Source organism: Callorhinus ursinus, unplaced genomic scaffold, assembly GCF_003265705.2.
Source record: "Callorhinus ursinus isolate GAN/ISIS: 27379988/994484 unplaced genomic scaffold, GSC_fseal_2.0 scaffold22, whole genome shotgun sequence".
Classification (NCBI taxonomy): Eukaryota; Metazoa; Chordata; class Mammalia; order Carnivora; family Otariidae; genus Callorhinus; species Callorhinus ursinus.
This window is the reverse complement of record NW_027397084.1, coordinates 8056565-8077744: the sequence shown is the minus strand read 5'-3', so window position 1 is coordinate 8077744 and position 21180 is coordinate 8056565. Positions and strand designations below refer to the sequence as shown.

The 21180-nt window shown below is 36.4% G+C and overlaps 1 protein-coding gene across 2 annotated transcripts in view; it reads left to right on the top strand.

Annotated features, from left to right (window-relative positions):
- The window catches only part of CRISP2 (cysteine rich secretory protein 2), a 23273-nt gene extending 2801 nt beyond the window's left edge, over positions 1–20472 (top strand). The window contains exons 3-10 of one of the 2 annotated variants that reach the window (XM_025890749.2): positions 2745–2781; positions 4512–4582; positions 9498–9614; positions 10459–10546; positions 14481–14626; positions 15047–15144; positions 17778–17866; positions 19913–20472. In XM_025890749.2, the coding sequence (XP_025746534.1) occupies positions 4514–4582; positions 9498–9614; positions 10459–10546; positions 14481–14626; positions 15047–15144; positions 17778–17866; positions 19913–20040 (735 nt within the window). In that variant the 5' untranslated portion in view covers positions 2745–2781; positions 4512–4513 and the 3' untranslated portion in view covers positions 20041–20472. The remainder of the gene's footprint in view (positions 1–2744; positions 2782–4511; positions 4583–9497; positions 9615–10458; positions 10547–14480; positions 14627–15046; positions 15145–17777; positions 17867–19912) is intronic. The other variant, XM_073905077.1, reaches the window with a different exon arrangement.
- Positions 20473–21180: the final 708 nt, after the last annotated feature.

The following is a 21180-nucleotide window of genomic DNA, read 5'->3' as shown; positions in this document are numbered from 1 at the left end:
ATGGATGGAAGTAGAGGGTATTATGCTAAGCAAAATAAGTCAGTCAGGGAAAGACAAATATCATATGATTTCATTCCTATGTGGAATTTAAGGGAAAAAAATCACATGAACATAGGGGAAAGGAAGGAAAAATAAAATAAGATAAAAACAGGGAGGCAAACCGTAAGAGACTCTTAAGTATAGGAAACAAACTGAGGGTTGCTGGAGGGGAGATGGGTGGGGGGATGGGGTAACTGGGTGATGGGCATTAAGGAGGGCACTTGATGGAATGAGCACTGGGTGTTATATGCAACTGATGAATCACTAAATTCTACCTCTGAAACTATAATACAGTATATTTAATTAAATTGAATTTAAATAAAAAGTTAAAGAAAAACGTGGTATATGTATCAGTCTTTGGAAATGCTTTTCTAAAGGATAAAGAAGAACCTGCTAGGTGTTGTGAAAAAAGTAAATGGTAGAATTGAGACTAAGTTAAATGCAAAAATAAATGTGAAGAATGACTGAAGGTAATTGATGAAATCTATTGCCACTTTGACATCACAATTTCAAATTCTTTTCATAGTATGTTCTAAATTTTTTTTTTCTCATTAAACTTTTGTTTTAATGGGTCTCAAAATTCTGTGACAGATTTTTGGTCAAGTTGTTTCCATTAAAAAGTACTGATTTTAAAAACTAATAACTTAAAACTGCCACACACACACACAAAAAAACATGGTCCACAAAACATTCTCCTTTCCTTCTGAAGGTTTTACGATGCATTGTTATCATTAACCAGTCTTTTACTATTAAACTTAAATGGCCAATTGACACAAACAGTTCTGAGACCGTTCTTCCACCACTGATTAAGACTGGGGTGGCAGGTATTGGGGATAATATTCATTTAGCCCCCTGAGCTTTCTGGGCAGACTTGGTGACCTTGCCAGCTCCAGCTGCCTTCTTGTCCACTGCTTTGATGACACCCACAGCAACCGTCTGTCTCATGTCACGAACAGCAAAACGACCCAGAGGAGGATAGTCAGAGAAGCTCTCAACACACATAGGCTTGCCAGGAACCATATCAACAATGGCAGCATCACCAGATTTCAAGAACTTGGGACCATCTTCCAGCTTTTTTCCAGATCGACGATCTATTTTCTCCTTCAGCTCAGCAAACTTGCAAGCAATGTGAGCCGTGTGACAATCCAGCACAGGTGCATATCGAGCACTGATTTGGCCTGGATAGTTCAGGATAATCACCTGAGCCGTGAAGCCAGCTGCTTCCATTGGTGGGTCATTTTTGCTGTCACCATCCACATTGCCACGACGAACATCTTTGACAGATACGTTCTTGACATTGAAGCCCACATTGTCCCCAGGAAGAGCCTCACTCAAAGCTTCATGGTGCATTTCAACAGACTTTACTTCAGTTGTAACATTGACTGGAGCAAAGGTGACCACCATCCCAGGTTTAAGAACACCAGTCTCGACTTGGCCCACAGGGACAGTACCAATACCACCAATTTTGTAGACGTCCTGGAGAGGCAGACGCAAGGGCTTGTCAGTTGGACGAGTTGGTGGCAGGATGCAATCCAGAGCTTCAAGCAGTGTGGTTCCACTGGCATTCCCATCTTTACGGGTTACTTTCCATCCCTTGAACCAAGGCATGTTAGCACTTGGCTCCAGCATGTTGTCACCGTTCCAACCAGAAATTGGCACAAATGCTACTGTGTCGGGGTTGTAGCAAATTTTCTTAATGTAGGTGCTGACTTCCTTAACGATTTCCTCGTATCTCTTCTCGCTGTAGGGTGGCTCAGTGGAATCCATCTTGTTAACACCAACAATTAGTTGTTTTACACCCAGTGTGTAAGCCAGAAGGGCATGCTCACGGGTCTGCCCATTCTTGGAGATACCGGCTTCAAATTCACCAACACCAGCAACAACAATCAGGACAGCACAGTCATCCTGAGATGTGCCTGTAATCATGTTTTTGATAAAGTCTCTGTGTCCTGGGGCATCAATGATGGTCACGTAATACTTGCTGGTCTCGAATTTCCACAGGGAGATATCAATGGTGATACCACGTTCACGTTCAGCTTTCAGTTTATCCAAGACCCAGGCATACTTGAAGGAGCCCTTTCCCATCTCAGCAGCCTCCTTCTCAAATTTTTCGATAGTTCTTTTGTCGATCCCACCACATTTGTAGATCAGATGACCAGTAGTGGTAGACTTGCCCGAATCTACGTGTCCAATGACGACGATGTTGATGTGAGTCTTTTCCTTTCCCATTTTGGTTTAGGTTGAGCGGTGGTTTTCACAACACCTGTGTTCTGGCGGCAAACCCATTGCGAAAAAAAAGCTAGTATGTTCTAAATTTATTGATTGTTCTTTTGCTTGTGTTTTAATACAGTGATTGAATAAACAGATGATCTACGTTCATAAAAAAGGCAGTTTGTAACAATTAATGTAATATGCAAAAACTATTGAATTGTGCACTTTAAATGAGTGAATTGTATGGTATGTAAATTAGATCTCAAAGAAGTTTGTCTTTTTAAAAACTTAAAAAAAAATGTTATATGGAAACCAAATAATGTCAAAAGACATGTCAGACAACTAGCAATGAAATTTGAAGATACTGGTGTGAAAAATTCTGTTTCAGAAATTTATTGACTTAGATCTACTTATACAAGCAGAATTTGCGAAAACAGAATAGATATAACATTTATTGTGCTCTAACCTCTTCTCTACCTTCCTTCTTTGTACAGATAAAGCAAATACTTCATCCTGCTCTGAGAACCAACAGTAAGTGATAACTCATTTATTTTAAATGTAATGTGAACACTTTGTCAATCATTTTTGTTTTGCCAATGGTAAAATTGTATATTTAATATATTTATCCATGATTTTCAAAACTTTATGGATACATTTTTATTAAGAGAATCGAGTTAATTTTACTCTTTACTCACTTTATCAAGTTGAAACTTAATTCTTTAGATTTCATCTTAAAATAGATAATATAGTTAATTCTCAGGTTTATGATTTTGAAACAATTATTCTAGAACTATCTTTACTAGAAGAAATGTAAAAGAATGACATATATTATATATGTATATATTATTGATGATTTTTACTATGAACATGTATGATTATGTATTAATACAGGGATTGTTAAAATGAGGATAAGAGTGCCTCCAGTGTACTACAAAATGATTGCTTTTTTCAGATGAAACTATCTTCCTTTCAGTGTGTTTTGACTTTGATGTTATACTTGGTGGGAGGCTAATTTCTGAAGTTACTTAAGAACTTACCATTGGCATAGGTAACACTCAATTTCTTCAGCTGTAAAATACAGTCATACACACCAAAGTATGATGATGAAATTAGACAGCAAATTTTGCATTACATGGTCAATAAATGTTCAATCTTCTCCCTTTCATGAGCACACTATTGAGGATAAAAGGAATCCATGGAACAAGTATCAATTGTCTACTATTTACAAATCAATAAGGCCTAAGAAGTACCACAGATAAACTGTTTAGAATATTATTTCTTTTCAAGAATTTGAGAGTACCAATCTCACACAAAGAAAACAAATCAATGCAGCATCCCTTTAGTTTACAAAGTGAGTAATTTATATGACTAATGGCCAGAAGATGAGTGCTTTTTTTAAACTTAGTGGGCTTGTTGCTTCATCTAAAGGACCAAGAATTATTTTGACCAAATCATGGATTTGGTACAAAATAACCACTAATAAAGTGTATACACTTATATATATATATATATATATATATATATATATTAGATTTATTTGTTTATTTTAGAGAGAGAGAGAGAGAGAGAGAATGCATGTGAACATGCACCCGTGGAGCAGAATGGCAGAGGGGGAGGTAGAGAGACAAGCAAGCTCCACGCTGAGCACAGAGCCCCACGTGGGGCTCAATCTCATGACCCTGAGACCATGACCTGAGCTGAAATCAAGAGTTGGACGCTTAACCGACTGAGCCATCCAGGCTCCCCTGTACATTTATTTCTGTGTAAACATAACCTTGGAATCTTGATTAGAACCATGTGTAAATAAAAGAACAAACAGTTCTACTTTTTATAGAGCAGAGCAAAACAAGAGATAGTGCATACTGAAAATAACCTTTTCCCCAAAATTGGGATGAATAATCAATGCAGTATCATAATTAACTCTGAAGAAATCTGTTTTTTCCACATTTTTAATGAACTTAGGAGCAATACAGCTGGGCAGAAAGATGATGACATGTCCCTAGCCTTCATATATATACTTTAAGAGCATCAGTCAAGTGTTTCATTTTATTTTTTATTGTCCTTATCAGTGACAAAATTGGTTCCACTATGATTCTACTGACACCAAATAACAATCTCCTCTTGCCACATTTTTTATGAATGTGGGAATTACAGTTCCTTTAAACTAACCAAGATCACTACATTGGCTTTTCCTCATAGTCTGAGGTCCATGTACTACATGTTTTAATGCAGACCTTTGTTCTCTTTGACTTATTTCCCAGAAATGGCGTTATTCCCACTAGTGGTGTTTCTGGCTGCTGTGCTGCTTCCATCTATACCCACAGAAGGAAAGGTAAAGTTAAATTGGAAAACCTTTCTAAAGCTATCCAGGCAACTTTGTGGGATGGTTATGTCCTTTGAGAGTAGAAGGGGAAGAGTGTGTGGTACATCACAAAGTACATCACAAAGGAAAATATCTAGGAATAAACTTAAGCAAAGAGATGACTTAACACAATTATCTAGATGACAGTCTAAGGCTGACCTCTCCAGTAGCCACTAGTCACATGTGGTTATTGAACACTTACAATGCGGCTTATCCAGGACAAAATATACTGTAAGTGTAAAACACACACTAGATTTCAAAGATTTAGTACAAAAAAAAAAAAAAAGAAGAAGAAGAAGAAGAAGAAATGTCCTTAATAACTTAGGTATTCAGTACATGATGAAATGATATTTTGGATAAATAATTAAATAATGTATTAGGTTCTCAGGGCTGTTGTAAGAACTGAATGCAAGTTGGGTGACTTAGAACAACAGAAATTTATTCTCTCACAGTTCTGGTGGCCAGAAGCCTAAAATCTAGGTGTCAACAAGGCCACACTCCACTCCCTCTTGAGGATCTAGGAGGGAATGTGTTCCATGTCTTTTAGCTTAGGGTGGCTTCGACCAATCACTGTGATAAGTAGGCTTATGGCTACATCACCTATTCTCTGCCTCCCTTTGCACATCACCTTCTCCTCTCTGCGTCCTTTGTAAGGATACTTGTCATTGGATTTAGGTCCTACTTGGATAATCCAGGATGATTCAATATTGAAATCCTTGACTATATCCAGAGAAGGTCACACTGGCAGATTCTGGGGATCAGGATGTAGACATATTATTTTTGTAGATTATTAGTCAACCCATTAAAAGTAAAATTTATTGCTTAAAATAATGTCAATACATTTTAAAAATCAAACATCATGATCAAGCAGGATTTATTCCCAGAATGCAACAGTGGATCAATATTTGTGAAACAATCAATGCAACATGTCACATGAATAAGAGAAAGGATAAAAGCCAATCATTTCAACAGATACAGAAAAAGCATTTGACAAAATACAATATCCATTCATCATAAAAAGCCTCTGCAAAGTAGGTCTAGAGGGAACATACCTCAACATCATAAAGGCCTTAGGTGAAAAACTCACAGCCAACATCATACTCAATGGTGAAAAAACTGAGAGCTTTCCCCCTTAGGTCAGGAACAAGACAAGGATGTCCACTCTCACCACATTTACTCAACAGAGTCCTAGAAGTCTGAGCCACAGCAGTTAGAACACATAAAGAAATAAAAGACATCCAAATTGGTAAGGAAGAAGTAAAACTCTCACTATTTGCACATGACATGATACTCTATATAGAAAACCCTAAAGACTCCACCAAAACACTGCTAGAACTGATACATAAATTCAGTAGTCATAGGATACAAAATCAATGCACAGAAATCTGTTGTATTCCTATATGCTAATAATGAAGCAGCAGGAAGTGAAAATAAGAAAAGAATTCCATTTATAATTGCACCCAAAACAGGAAAATATCTAGGAATAGACTTAACCAAAGAGGTGAAAGGCCAGTACTCTAAAAACCAAAAAACACTAATAAAAGAAGTTCATGATGATGCCAAGAAATGCAAAGACATTCTCATGGGTTGGAAGAACAAATGTCTATACTACTCAAAGCAAGCTACAGATTTCATACAATCCCTATCAAAATACCAACAGTATTTTTCACAGAACTAGAAGAAAGAATCCTAAAATTTGTTTGGAACCACCAAAGACCTCAAATAACCAAAGCAGTCTTGAAAAAAAAAGAAAAAGAAGAAAAGAGAAGCAAAACTGTAGGTATCACACTTCATTACATTACAAGTTACATTGCAAAGCTATAGTAATGAAAGCAATATGGTACTGGCATAAAAACAGACACACAGATCAGTAGAATAGAACAGAAAACCCAGAAACAAATCCACAACTATATGGTCAATTAATCTTCAGCAGAGGAGGAATGAATATGCAATGGGAAAAGGACAGTCTCTTCAACAAATGGCGTTAGGAAAACACATTGCAGCCACATGCCAAAGAATGAAACTGGACTACTTTCTTGTACCATACGCAAAAGTAAACTCAAAACGGATTAAAGACCTAAATGTGAGACCTGAAACCATAACAATCCTAGGAGAGAGCACAGGAGGTAATGTCTCTGACATCGGCTGTAGGAACATTTTTCTAGATCTGTCTCTTGGGGAAAGGGAAATAAGAGCAAAAATAAACTATTGGGACTACAACAGAATAAAAAGCTTCCACACAGCCAAAGAAACAATCAACACTAAAAGGCAACCTCCTGAATGGGCAAAGATATTTGCATATGACATATCTGATAAAGGATAAATATCCAAAATATTTAAAGGACTGAAACAACTCAACACAAACACAAAAATAATCCGATTAGAAATGGACAGACAACATGAACCGACATTCTCCAAAGAAGACGTATGGATGGCCAATGGACCCATGAAAAGATGCTCAATGGCACTCATCATCAGGGAAATACAAATCAAAACTGCAATGAGATACCACCTTACACCTGTCAAAGTGGCTAAAATCAACAACACAAAAAACAACTTATTGGCAAGGATGTAGAAAAAAAGAAACCATTGTGCACTATTGGTGGAAATGCAAACTGGAGCAGCCACTGTGGAAACCAGTATGGAGGTTTCCCAAAATAATTAAAAATAGAATTACCATATGATACAGTAATTTCACCACCAGGTATTTACACAAAGTACATGAAAACACTAATTAGAAAAGATATATGCACCCCTATGTTTATTGCAGCATTATTTACAACAGCCAAACTATGGAAGCAGCCCACATGTCCACTGATAGATGAATGGATAAAGAAGACATGATATAGATAGATGATAGATAGTAGATAGATAGATAGATAATAGATGATAGATAGAAAGAATAATGTATATATATAATGTATATAATGTGTGTATATATATATAATGAAATATTATTCAACCATAAAAAAGAGTGAAATCTTGTCATTTGCAACAACATGGATAGAGCTAGAGAATATAATGCTAAGCAAAATAAGTCATTCAGAGAAAGACAAATAGCATATGATCTCACTTATAAGTGCAATTTAAGAAACAAAACAAATGAGAAAAGGAAAAAAAGAAGGGAGAGAAACCAAAAAACAAACTATTAATTATACAGAACAAATAGATGGTTACCAGAGGGGGGTAGATGAGGGGATGGGGAAAATAAGTGATGGGGATTAATGAGTGTACCTATCAGGATGAAATAACATTTAAAAAATTATAAAATAAATTAATATCACTGGATTCTTTTACTTTTTTAATGTGACCACCAAAAAGTTAAAATCACATGTCATGCTTGAATTATTTTTCTAATGGATGCACTGGTCTGTGATTTAAAAGGCTAATGATACAAACTGAGGGTTCTAGAGGGGAGGGGGGTGGAGGGGATGGGTTAGCCTGGTGATGGGTATTAAAGAGGGCACGTTCTGCATGGATCACTGGGTGTTATACGCAAACAATGAATCATGGAACACTACATCACATACCAATGATATAATGTATGGTGCTTAACAACATAATAAAATAAAATTTTAAAAAATGATAAAAAAAAGTTAATGATAGTCCTCTCCCCACGAGATCTTTTCCCATTTATTTTATTGAATGTGCTTCAGTGTGATCTCAAAGAAAATTAACAATAACATAACCTTAAATTAGCACAGCTTCATATATCACCATGTTTAATTTTCATCATTTCTATATGATAAAGTTTTACCTATTTTTTACATTAAAATAATCTACCTCTAAAAGTTTTAGTGTTTGTTTTGCTTTCTTATTCATGCACAAAAACTTGGTATGTGAGAGCCCAACTCTTGACTTCAAATCTTCTAATTTGAGTAAACTACTTTGCTTTAAATAATCCCAAGACCAAGATCAATCATCCTCTTCAATAATTGGAGGGTAGGTTCCCATATACGGTGTCTATCTCTTGATCAGAAAATCTCTGAATGTGAGGAGCTCTGGTCATTGCTGTTTCTCCATCTCTAACTCTGGGCATACAGGAAGCCATCCCAGGACCAGAGACTACTAGGACTAGAATTTATCAGACAAAAGAATTCTGACACTGGGTGAAAACTCATTTGGCATTCAGAAATACAGATTGTAATATAATAGATCATAATATCTACCATAATAGGAATAATTTTACTAGAGTATTGAATGGACTTGGAACTCCTGAACATTCTTTCTCTAAATACATTATGGATACATTATTCCTCTAAATACAGACTGTATCAGGTTAAATTTCCCTTAAAGTCTAGGGTGAATCTTGAGCCCCACCCTCATCCTACCTGCTGCAGCCTGATCAAAAATGAATGAATACGTATTAATGTTCCTGTTGTGTGCCTTTGGGGTTACAAAATATTATCACTCATATGTTTAGAAGAATCACAGAGAAGGTGCAGGAAACCATATGGGGCAGAAAGTAGAGAATCTGATTAACAAACATGTAGCAGTGCAAAAGAGCAAAATATAGCTCTTTTAAATAATTTTATAAATGAAGACCAGGAGATGGATCAGAGAGATAACAGGGGATTGGGAAGGGCCATGAAAGGAGAAAAAGCACATTAAGAATTACCTTGAAACTAGAAATTGGCATCTGTGGCCTCAGAGGAGATTTTAATTTGTCATGCCATGAATTTCATCCTCCTTCTCAAAGCTTCAAATTACTTCTTTCCTATCTGTCATAACTTTGGCTCAGGTGCATTGGCAATGCTTAAACACTAATATTGATATGAACTGAATGCTCTTAAAAGGATCTTTGTTCCCTCGAATTCACTTATTCACTTTTAAATGCAATTTTTAAAAATGTTAAGAAAATAATCCTAATTTTATCTCCCTTTAGGATCCATCCTTTACTGCTTTGCTAGCCACTCAAACGCAAGTCCAAAAAGAGATTGTAAATAAACACAATGAACTAAGGAAATCAGTCTCTCCACCTGCCAGCAACATGCTAAAGATGGTAAGAGGCAGTGATAAAAGCTAACGGTGTGAATCAGCAGTGATAAGAGCAGGGAGCTTGTAACTGACGTCTCTTAAGAACTTTGTGCTTACCAAATTTTGCTTCCATTCCACTGTTTTATTTGAGCTGTGTTATGGGCATGCAGAAATTAATTTTCATTTTTAATGGTTAAATAATCTGTCAAGGTTACAGGGCTCTTAAGTCAGGAAGGCAAAATTAGAATCCAGATCTTCACACACCAAGGGTGAAGCCATTGCACTTTTTGTTCGCTATCTGCCCTAGTCTAAAATAAAGGAGGTCCCTTTCTTTCATGTATTTTATTCTGTTTAAGTAATCTCTATGACATCGTGAGGCTCGGACTCAGGACCCGAAGAGTGCTGTGGGTAAATACAAACCCACTTTCCATAGCATAGTTCATAAACACTAGACTATCTTCCCATTTGAATGCAATGGGCTGCAAGTGGAATTGGGAATAATCTAGGCCTGCTTATTACTAAGGAAATATAATACGAAGACTTCACACCTTGAGTATTTAGAGTGGCCCCATTGCTAAAAATCCTACGTGTGGTTCCTGTACTATCATAAACTGTCAGATATGGTATTAGATAGTTCTATCAGTAGACACATCATTTATGAACTTCTCTTCATGTGGATATTGGCACTGGAGCAGATAAACACACACACACACATATATACCCCTAACAAAAAGGTCTTTTCATAGCACTGATGATCAGATACTATATAGAAGTTTAAAGTAGTGCAAATCAACCTACCAATCAGATTATAAACCATATGTTTCGTTGGAGTTGAATCTTTAAGTGTATTTTTTGCTTGTGACATTTAGGAATGGAACCGAGAAGCAGCAGCAAATGCCCAAAAGTGGGCAAACAAGTGCACTTTAGAACACAGCATGCCAGAGGAACGAAAAACCAGTATGTAAATGAGTATTTTTTTGAATAAATGAACAAATAAAATAATATTGGAAAAATCAAATAGAATGGAACATTCTGGGGTGTTATAAGAAGACTTCAAGAATAAATTGTTGCTTATACTGCTCTATTTATTACTTTTTTTATTTTTATTTTTTAGAGAGGGAGAGTGTGTGAGCGGGCGGGGGGGGGGGGGGAGGGGGGGGGGAGTGGGGCAGAGGGAGAGAGAATCCCAAGCAGGCTCCATGTCCAGTGTGGAGCCTTACACCTTACACAGGGCTTGATTTCACGATCCTGAGATCATGCCCTGAGCCGAAATCAAGAGTTGGATGCTTAACCGACTGAGCCATCCAGGCGCTCCTATAGTGTTCTTTTTAAAATTAAAGTATCTGTAGAAGGAGAGAGAATTAGAGGTACCATTTTGTGCTTGTTGATTGTTTACATTATGCAAATGACGTCTGAAGCAATACTTCATTTTTTCTTTCAACCAGCTCATGAGGCAACAGGTCATGTATCATTATTTCCAGATTTAAAGATGAGAAGATGAGGGCAGGGGAGGAATGACTTCCCCAAGACACAATCTGAAGTGTGTCATATACTGGAAAGTTAACCAGGCTTAATTATTTCTAATCCTATGCTCTTTTTTGTGATATTGTGTAGCTGTTTGAAATTTACATATCTCTTATTCATAAGATACTAAATTATAGTGATTTTTTCCTGAATTTTGGGACTTTTGCTCTAAAAATACTTAAATTTTTAAAATCATGATAAATATTTTGGGTATGTTGGTTCATTTTTTTAATTTTTGAATCCTTATCAAGTATTATAAATACTATGAAAGGAAAAATTTTTTATGCATAAACCTTTACATCAAATATTTATTTATGTTATCAACCATAATATACATATAGGCATGCTCAATTTGAAAGCAATGAATTTTTACTTTTAATTTCATCACACTATTACTCATATTGTTGATGCTGTTCTGTTAATGAAATTATGAAGAGAATGACTGCATTCAGTAGAAGATTAAAACAAATGGTCTTAAAGATGCAAGTCTACTATTAGATTCTTAGTTTCTTTTTTCCATATTAAAAGAGATACCCAAGAATATTTTATACTCTCTTGAAGCAGCAGGTAGACATTATACTTCAAGCTACCCAAATGTAACTCATAATGAGAGCTCGAAAAGATAGAGAAAAGTGTCTGGGCAACAACTTACTTATTTTATTGGGGTAAGAACACTCCGTGAGACTTACACCCTTAACAAATAATTAATTGTACTGTATGATATTACTGACTAGGTACAACGTTGTATAGCAGAATGTTTTCATCTAGAACTTATTCATCTTGCTTACCTGAGACTTTATGCCCATTGATTGGTAATTCCCCATTTCTCCTTCCCCCCATCCCTATCTATCACTGTTCTATTCTTTGATTCTATGAATTTGGCTCTTTTAGATACTTCATATAATGGAATCATGCAGTAGTTATCTTTCCGTGACTGGATTATTTCACTTAATATCATGTTTTCAAGATTCATCCATAGTGTCTCACCCAACTGTTGCAGAATTTCCTTCTTTTTTAAGGATGAATGACATTCATTGTATATACATGTGTGTGTCATTTTGTTCATCCATTCTTCTGTCCATGGATTTTAGGTTTCCTTATATAGACTACTGTGAAGAGTGCTTCAGTGAATATAAAGAATGCTAATATCTTTTCAAAATCCTGATTTCAATTCGTTTGGATAAATCCTCAGAAGTGATATTACTGGATCATTTGGTAGTTCTACCTTTAATTTTTTGAGGAACCTCTATGCTTTTTTCCACAGCAGTTACCCCATTTTTTATGACCAACAAAAGTATCCAGGATTCCAATTTCTCCACATCCTTATCATCACTTGTTGTCCTTTTTATTTTCCCCATAACAGACATCCTGACAGGCATAAGGTGATATCTCACTGTAGTTTTGATTTGCATTTCCCTGTGATTAGCAACATTGAGCACCTTTTCACATACCTGTTGGCCATTTGTGCATCTTTGGAGAATGTCCAATCAAATCATGGTCAGAAAAGATCTGTAGTCAGTTCCTCAGGCAGCCTCCTGAAAGAGCTAGATCTTTGGGCATTCCATCCAATTCTTTCTCTTCCAGCCAAGAGGCTGGAAGCTCGGGTTTTTTTATCGGCTCACTCTGTGCTGAACTAGGAAGGGAAGCTATGGCAACTATGAACCCAAATCTCTATCCTCATCAGCTCCACTTCTTGGTTATGTTAGATCTTTTAACATTGTCAGAGAGGCAAGTCAGAAGTCAATCCTCTGGGCAGCATCTGGAAAATTTGTGGCACTGGATGCCCAGTTCAACTTTTTCCCACTGCAGGGAGAAACAGGCAGCTATGGTATTTGCTTGCTTGCTGTGTGCTGAGCTGGTGAGATGAGCCATGGCATCTACCAATCCAAACCACCATCTCTGTTCTCCCCCACAAAGTAACACTGTAACTATGCCAAACCCATCAGAGCTTCAAGACAAGCAAAACAGAAGTCAGTTCTTTAGGGAGCCCTGGAGAAATTGGAGCATTGGACACACTGATCAACTCTTTGCTTCCCCAGGAGAAAGTTGAGAACTAAGATTTTTCATTTGCTTGCTCTGTGCTGAGCCAAGCGGAGGAGATATGGTATCTATCAGCTCAAGCCACCATCTCCATTATCCTACAGATGGCTAGCCTGTGCCTGACTGTCAGAGCTCCAAGACTTACCAAGACAGAAGCCAGCCATCTGAGGAGTTTCCATAGGGAAGGTTGGGATGCTGAACACAAGAACCAACTCCTTCCTTCCCCTGGGAGAAATTGGGGGCTAGGGGACCTTTTCCTGATCATATGGCAAGCACTGTGCTGAGGGTAGGCATTCTAGCAAGAGGGTGTCCCAGTTTCCCTACAGACTTCAGTGAGTCTGGGTTCATATTCTACCAGGGTCTAGGAGCCTTTCAATTAGTTTTGGATTTCCCACCAAGGCAATTTTTTGGAAATTGTTGCTGGATCAGTGTATTTGTTAAGGGAAGGAGAGTCCAGGGCTCCCTACTCCACCGTCTTGTTGATGTCACCTTCGGCAAGGTTCTTCTTGCCTAATTCTCTGAGGAAGAGTTGGCCTTATGATATTCTGATTTACTGATTAAGAGAGAATCCAAAAGCTTTGAAATCTGCCATCCCTCCTGATGTCAGTTGCCTGTTAATTGGGGCTCTTATAGACTGCCTGTAGAACTCTTTTCCAAGTTCACACAAAATCATAATCATAAACATTTAGACAGGGTCCAATATGTGAAAAATCTCTGGTGAGGGTGGACAAGAGGAGGAGAAAAAGAATAAAAGTTGGTCACTGCCTTTTGCAAATTTACAGTACAAAGCTGAGCATAGGAGTCATTACAATGTGAAGAACTTAGCTTGAAAAAGAATGCATCTCTGAAACTCCAGAGGATTTTTGAATAATAAGGTCTTAACCTATTCAGAGTTTTGCATGCTGATGTCAGCCTCAGCGTCCTAGGCAGATCTTTATATATTTTTTTAGATTTATTTATTTTAGACAGAAAGAGTGTGTGTGAGCAAGGATAATGGCCGAGTGGGGGGGGGCGTGGGGAGAGAGAATCTTCAAGCAGACTCCCTGCTGAGTGGGGAGCCTGATGCAGAGTTTGATCTCAGGACCCCGAGATCATGACCTGAGCCAAAATCAAGAGTCAGCCACTTAATCCACTAAGCTACTCAGGTCCCCCTAGACAGATCTGTCTTCTATTCGGCTTTAGAGCTGAGAAGGACAGAAGCCCTTTTATTATGTATTAACAGTATAGGCACTGTGTTTGAAGGGCAACATCCTTGTGTTTATTTAGTTGATTTCTTTTGCCATCCCATGTTTTATTGCTTCCTCAAGGATGATCCATTTCTATTTAGGTACAAAATGTGGTGAGAATCTCTTTATGTCAAGCTACCCTGCCCCGTGGTCAGATGCAATCCAAAACTGGTATGAGGAGCGCCATAATTTTGTCTATGGTGTGGGACCTAAGAGTTCTGATGCAGTTGTTGGACATTACACCCAGGTAAGACAAACAAATGAAAATAATTCTACTACAAATGCTCTAATATGAAAGCATCTCTAAATTATGACCAAGTTCAATGTTCAATTTGGGTAAGAGCCTGAATAGATGTAATAGTCCTGGCATTGGGTGGTACTTCATCTAGAGCTGTCATTTTTTTCCATCACTTGAAAAACTCTTGGTAAGGAAGTATACTCTGTACTTTTTGAAACTTAGAAATGGATAAAATAGTGAAGGTAACTTAAGATTTAATATTTTAAAATTTGTGATTTGCTTCAATAATTGAACTAAATGTTTTCAAAAGGTACTTAGCTACAAACCATAATAGTAACATTTTTTCAGTTTTACATTTGCTATTACTATTTTTTCAATATTTTCCCTCTTCTTTAATGTACTCTCATATATTCCTTTTTGGAAGTGTAGGTTGTTTGGTACTCTTCTTACCACGTTGGATGTGGAATTGCCTATTGCCCCAATCAAGAAAGTCTAAAATACTACTATGTTTGCCAATATTGTCCTGCGTAAGTACATACTTTAGAGTTTCATGCAATAATCCTATGTACAAATTAATATTTTAAAATTCTTAGATAGTAAACAAACTAGAATATAAAACATATTTCAGTAAAGGGAAGGAATAAATCCTTTTTATCATTTTTTTTAAATTGATGCATAGTTCATACACAATGTCACCTTAGTTTTATGTGCATGACATAGTGACAGGTCTATACCTTGTGCTATGTTCACCACATGTGTAGCTGTCAGCAGTCACCATAGAATGCTATTATAACTATTTTTTTATTTTTCAAAGATTTTTATTTATTTATTTGTCAGAAAGCACAAGCAGGAGGAGCGGCAGGCAGAGGGAGAAGCAGGCTCCCCATTGAGCAGGGAGCCTGATGTGGGACTAAATCCCAGGACCCTGGGATCATGACCTGAGCCAAAGGCAGACGCTTAACTAACCGCATGAGCCACCCAGGCATCCCATGCTATTATAACTATTACAATACTATCGACTATAGTCCCTGTGCTGTACTTTTTATCCCCATGACTTATTTATTCCATAACCGGAAACCTGTACCTCCCACTCCCCTTCAACTATTTTGCACCCCCCCCATTGCCACCCCTCTGGCAAACATCACTTTGTTCTTGTACTTATGGTCTGTTTCTGCTTTTTTTGTTTGTTTGTTTATTTTTTTAGAATTGCTATATAAGTGAAATCATATGGTATCATTATCTAACTGTCTCTATCTAACTTGTTTCACTTAGCATAATATACTCTAGGTCCATCCAGAAGGAATAAATCTTTGGAAATGCCTTTTAAGTTGAGATACATTCAACTTATCAGGGAAGAGACCAACTTCTCAATTCCAAGTATAAAATCTGAAGCTCTCTTTCCTCAGTTACAGCGTGACATCTTTTCTCTCAGTCACCTTTCCCTTGGGCTCACAGCTTTTCCATGAGCCTGGGCAGTATGCATTTCTCTAGATTTGATATCATCAGTTCTCATCAACTTCACACTTTAGGAGGGTAGCAGCTTGATGGTTAAGCAAGAGAAGATAATGGAGTGGAAAGTACGGGATGGCAGATTTGATTTCAGCTCTTCCTGCTAACAGGTTCCTTGCCCTGCTTATCTAAAACACCACCTACATTATTACCATCACAGATGATTCATTCTTTTGCATCTCAACGTTTTTTTCAAGAGATCTTTAATTTACTTCAGAATCCAGAAAAGAACCACATCTTCAGTCTTTGCTTTTCAGAAGTTTTCACAAAATCTCCATAATGAACCATCCTTTAAGGTCTTGACCAGTAGCAGGAAAATGTTCTTTCATCAAGGATTATGTTTGAACTTACCTACAATAAATTCTGTGGATATTTTGAAGATCTAATCTCAACTTATCTGTTAAACTTAATTTCTTTTAATGTTTGAAGCTTCTTGCCCCTGGAGACGGGGGGACCCCTAGAACCAAGGCTCCTAGAGGATTTATTTTGAAATTGTAGATAACCTGAGCATATGGATCTCCAGGGTGAGAGGTATGACCTCCAATGTCATTTTCCTGCAAGCACTTCTTAGGGTTTAATAGAAAGAATTGAAAGGTCCTAGGAGAATGCATCCAAACTCACTGGCTGGCTATAAGAGGGGAGGATCAGGAGCAAAGCATCTGAAGTGAGAGTTGGAGTGAATAATGAGGGCAAGCAGGGGTAAGAGAACTTCCAGAACATGTTTGTGTCTATTTCACATTTTTCCAGGGGCTCACACATGGTCAGTTATATTCTGTGAAGAGGTTAGATTCAGATGCATGGCCTTGTGTTCTTGGCCCACTTGATATGATTGAAATTTGGATTCCCTTGTACTTCAAATAAATTAAATGGCCAATAAGTAATGATCATCAGCAAGTTGTAAGTTAGTCACTATAATGTGATTACACTCTGGATATTCATGCTTGTCAAAATTTTTGAATGAACATTCCCTTTTTGGTAAGTTTAAAAATCTCTCAAATACCTCTAGAAGCTCACAGATTTCTTTTTTCTGCCTGTCCCAGAAACACACACCACTAACTACTTAGGTATCACTACCTCCATCTAGAAGGTAAAATACTATACACACACACACACACACATATGTATATATTAAAGCTATTTATATATATACTGGAGGTTACTGTTTCTAGGTTATATTAGAGAAACTTGGTATTTTATTATCTTTCAAATATAAAATGATATTGTCACATTAAATATTCTTTTCCAAACTGCAACCTCCTGCCTCCCAGGAGCTCTTTTGTCTCTCTAGGGAATATATTCTACCTCTAGCTAGCACATTGGGCTGTACTGCCTTACCAATTTGATCAAGTCTACTAGGAGATGAAGAGAGTGTGGCCACACTGAAATATACTCTGAAAACTTCAGACTCCATTTAATCTGATTTAGTTGCTCAGTCTGAAGAATTATAGTCAAGGAGATGGGTCAATATGTGAAGCATTTTCTTAATTTGAATATTATCTGAATTACTCACTAGGAATTGTAATTTTTCAGTTTTTTAACATAACTGAAAACATTTGTAGTTATGTATATTTGTTAGTTTATACTGCCCTTGGGGAATATAAACTAAACTGTAAAGTGAAAAATATTTAACATTATGTATTTTAAATTTCAGTGGCAATAATGTGAGTAAAAAGAAGACCCCTTACCAACAAGGAACACCTTGTGCTAGTTGCCCTGGTAACTGTGACAATGGACTATGCAGTAAGTTTGAAGCGATCACCTTGCTATTATAATAAAAAGTTGATATTTTATTTTCTTTTTATGGGCTAAGAAATCTCCTAAAGTAACCAATTTAAATAATATCTTTATGCAGAAGACAAAGACATTACTCAATATAGTGTGTGTTTATGTAAACATTTTACACACTTTAGTAACCTACATATTATTTGTAATGAAAAGAATATTACCATATGTACGATAATGAAAGATCTTCCATCAATGTATTTTTTAAATTATTATTTTTATTATTTTAGTATTATTTTAGTATTATTTTTAATTATTATTATACTATTTTTGTGCTAATGAGTTCATTATGCTGACTACTTCTTTTTTTCTATAGTATAATTGGAATAGTGTTTAACTTAATAAATAATCACTTTCCTTATAATTTGATAGTAGTTTACTGCACATTTTTAATGACAATATCAAATCTGTATATAGTGTTGCCTCACAGAAACCACAAAAATATTGTTGCAAAAGGAGAGAAAATAAATGTCATATATATAATTTCTAATGTTGTAATGAATAGAAGTAAAAACAGCTCTTAGCTTTTTATAGTTGGGATACTTGTATTAAAATTGTTATGAATAATAGAGTTGAATGAATCTCATTCATTGAGATTTTTACCTTTCAAATGCATTCATCTTTAGTTAGCATTCTTTTTTTAAAAAAGATTTTATTTATTTATTCATGAGAGACAGAGGGAGAGAAAGAGAGAGAAGCAGAGGAAGAAGCAGGCTCCCAAGGAGCAGGGAGCCCGATGTGGGACTCGATCCCAGGACCCTGGGATCATGACCTGAGCTGAAGGCAGACACTTAACCATCTGAGCCACCCAGGTGCCCTTTAGTTAGCATTCTTACTGACTGAATTATATACCTATAATTCAGAATATTGATTACATTAAAGCTATAAATCAGCTAAAGAAGAAAAAGAGTTACATATTTATAGCTCTGCTGAATGCTATTTGGTAAGAAGCTTGTAATTTATCCTATTATCAATAAGCACTCAACTGAAAGATTTTAAACAAGAGTGACAGGGTTGGAACCATATTTTATAAAGAGCTTTCTAGCAGTAGTATGGAAAAACAATTGGATGGAACCAGTTAGAAAACCTTGAAAACCATGGGTTAAAAAAAAAATCTTTCTACTGCATTACTGACAAAATAAATGAAGAGAATTGGACAGGGTTGGAAAACAAGAAATAGAATAGCCAGTGTTCGTTACCTGTGCTGACTGAGTGCTGGTCAGAAGTAGGGAAGAAGGAATTCAAACTGATCCAGTTCTTGACCTAAATTACTGAGTAGTTGGAGAGCCATTTCTCTGAGATTGTGGGAGGGGGTACAGGGAGACCATACCCATGAATTGTCAGCCATGTGAGTAGTATGATGAGTTTAGTTCGATGTTTGTTGAGTTTGTGGCCCCTGGGGAGGATCCAAGAAGAAATACCAGAAGGAAAAGGGGCATATTATCATTGTTTTGCATCTTTATCTTCCCATAGAAATTCCTTTCTCCAGAAAACAAGCATTGGAGTCTAAAGCAGTGCTGTTCAATAGTATGAAATGAAGGAAATGTTATCTATCAGCATGTGTCTTACAAGTAACCACTAGTCACATGTGGCCTTTGAATACTTGAAATGTGGCCAGTAAAATTAAGGAACTAAATTTTTTACTTTATCTAATTTAGAATAATTTAAACTTAAATATCTACATGTGACTAGTTGTTCCCATATTAGACTGCAGGTGTAGAGAGATTTCTTTATATTTATCTAACTTTCTTGGCTAAGGGAGAAAAATAGGCCAATTTATTTTAGAAACATTTTGCCAAGTTCAAAATAAAAAAGTGATAGTTTAATCAGTGAGCTCAACTAAGGCACCTGATATGTCCCTCAAGAAAGGGAAAGCCCATCATTGCATAAGTGATGTTGACTTGTTTTGTCCAGTCCTACTGGCCTCATGCACTTTTGAATGTATGATTGTTTTGCTGCTACTGAGGAATATGATAATGAGAAATTAATTTGTTTTTGTCACAGCCAACAGTTGCGAGTTTGAAGATCTCCTGAGTAATTGTGATTCCTTGAAGAAAACAGCTGGCTGTGGACATGAATTGCTTAAGGAAAAGTGCAAGGCTACTTGCCTATGTGAAAACAAAATTTACTGAGATGCCCAGTGTGCATTGCACAGGACTAAGTGAAGAGAGTTGCATCATCTTACTGACACATACCACAGGGGAAATTGTAAGCATGTTAGTTACAAACATGGTTCCACTCCGTAATTCATCTTTTTCTCCTGAATCTATAGAAATGTCTTCCATACAGCAATTTACACAAGCAACAAAGTCTGAGGACAACTTTGGACTTCGATAGAAATTTAGTACTTTAAACTTAACAAATTGAATCAAATTGACAATTTTGAAAGTTGTAGAACCATAGACCTTCGGTCCCTAGAACTTCGGATTAAAAGGGAGAAGTACATGTTTCCTGAAACAACATGCCAAAGAAAAAGAGTGAGAGAGAGACACTGTAACATCACTGTCATTCCTACTAGATGAGTTTTTACTTGAATAAAAAATAAATTCAAAGATTGACAGCTACCTTTGTTTCATGGCTCTTTAAACAAAAGTAATCATCTTTTGGAATAAAAAACTTATGTAAACCACCACATGAATGATTCTTGTGTGATATTTTCTAGTATTTATAATTCATCCCAGCTAGACTCAGCCCAGATAAATGATAATGTGGTACAAAATTTCCAAAATATTTGCCTACAAAATTAAATTTAACAAAAATAGGAATCAGCTTTGTTCTTACTTATTTTTTGATATTTTGATCTCCTCCCTATAGGTTTGATCAATAAAATAAAAGAGGGCATTATCTGACAGCATATACAATATAGCCTTCCAAGAAAAAAAAAGTAATGATATGTCAGAGAGATTTGTCATTTAAGATTGATAACAACAGAGTGAAGTAGGTCCATTTTATAGATGAGAAAACACACACACACACACACACACACACACACACATCTAAAAAAAGTGAAGGAAGTGTTGAAGGTAGTCAAGAAATAGGTTTGGCCAGAGAGATAGAGAACAAGCATTAACTACTGGTGCCTCCAAGATGAGACAGAGTATATGTATCATCCTATACTCATTAAAGAAATTAAATTCACAATTTTAAAGCTTCCCAAAGGGAAATTTCCAGGCCCACATGATTTCAGGGAAGAATTATACCAAACATTTAAAGAACTAATGCTAAGTTTACACAGTCTCTTCTAGAAAATTATGTAGGAGGAAATACTCCTC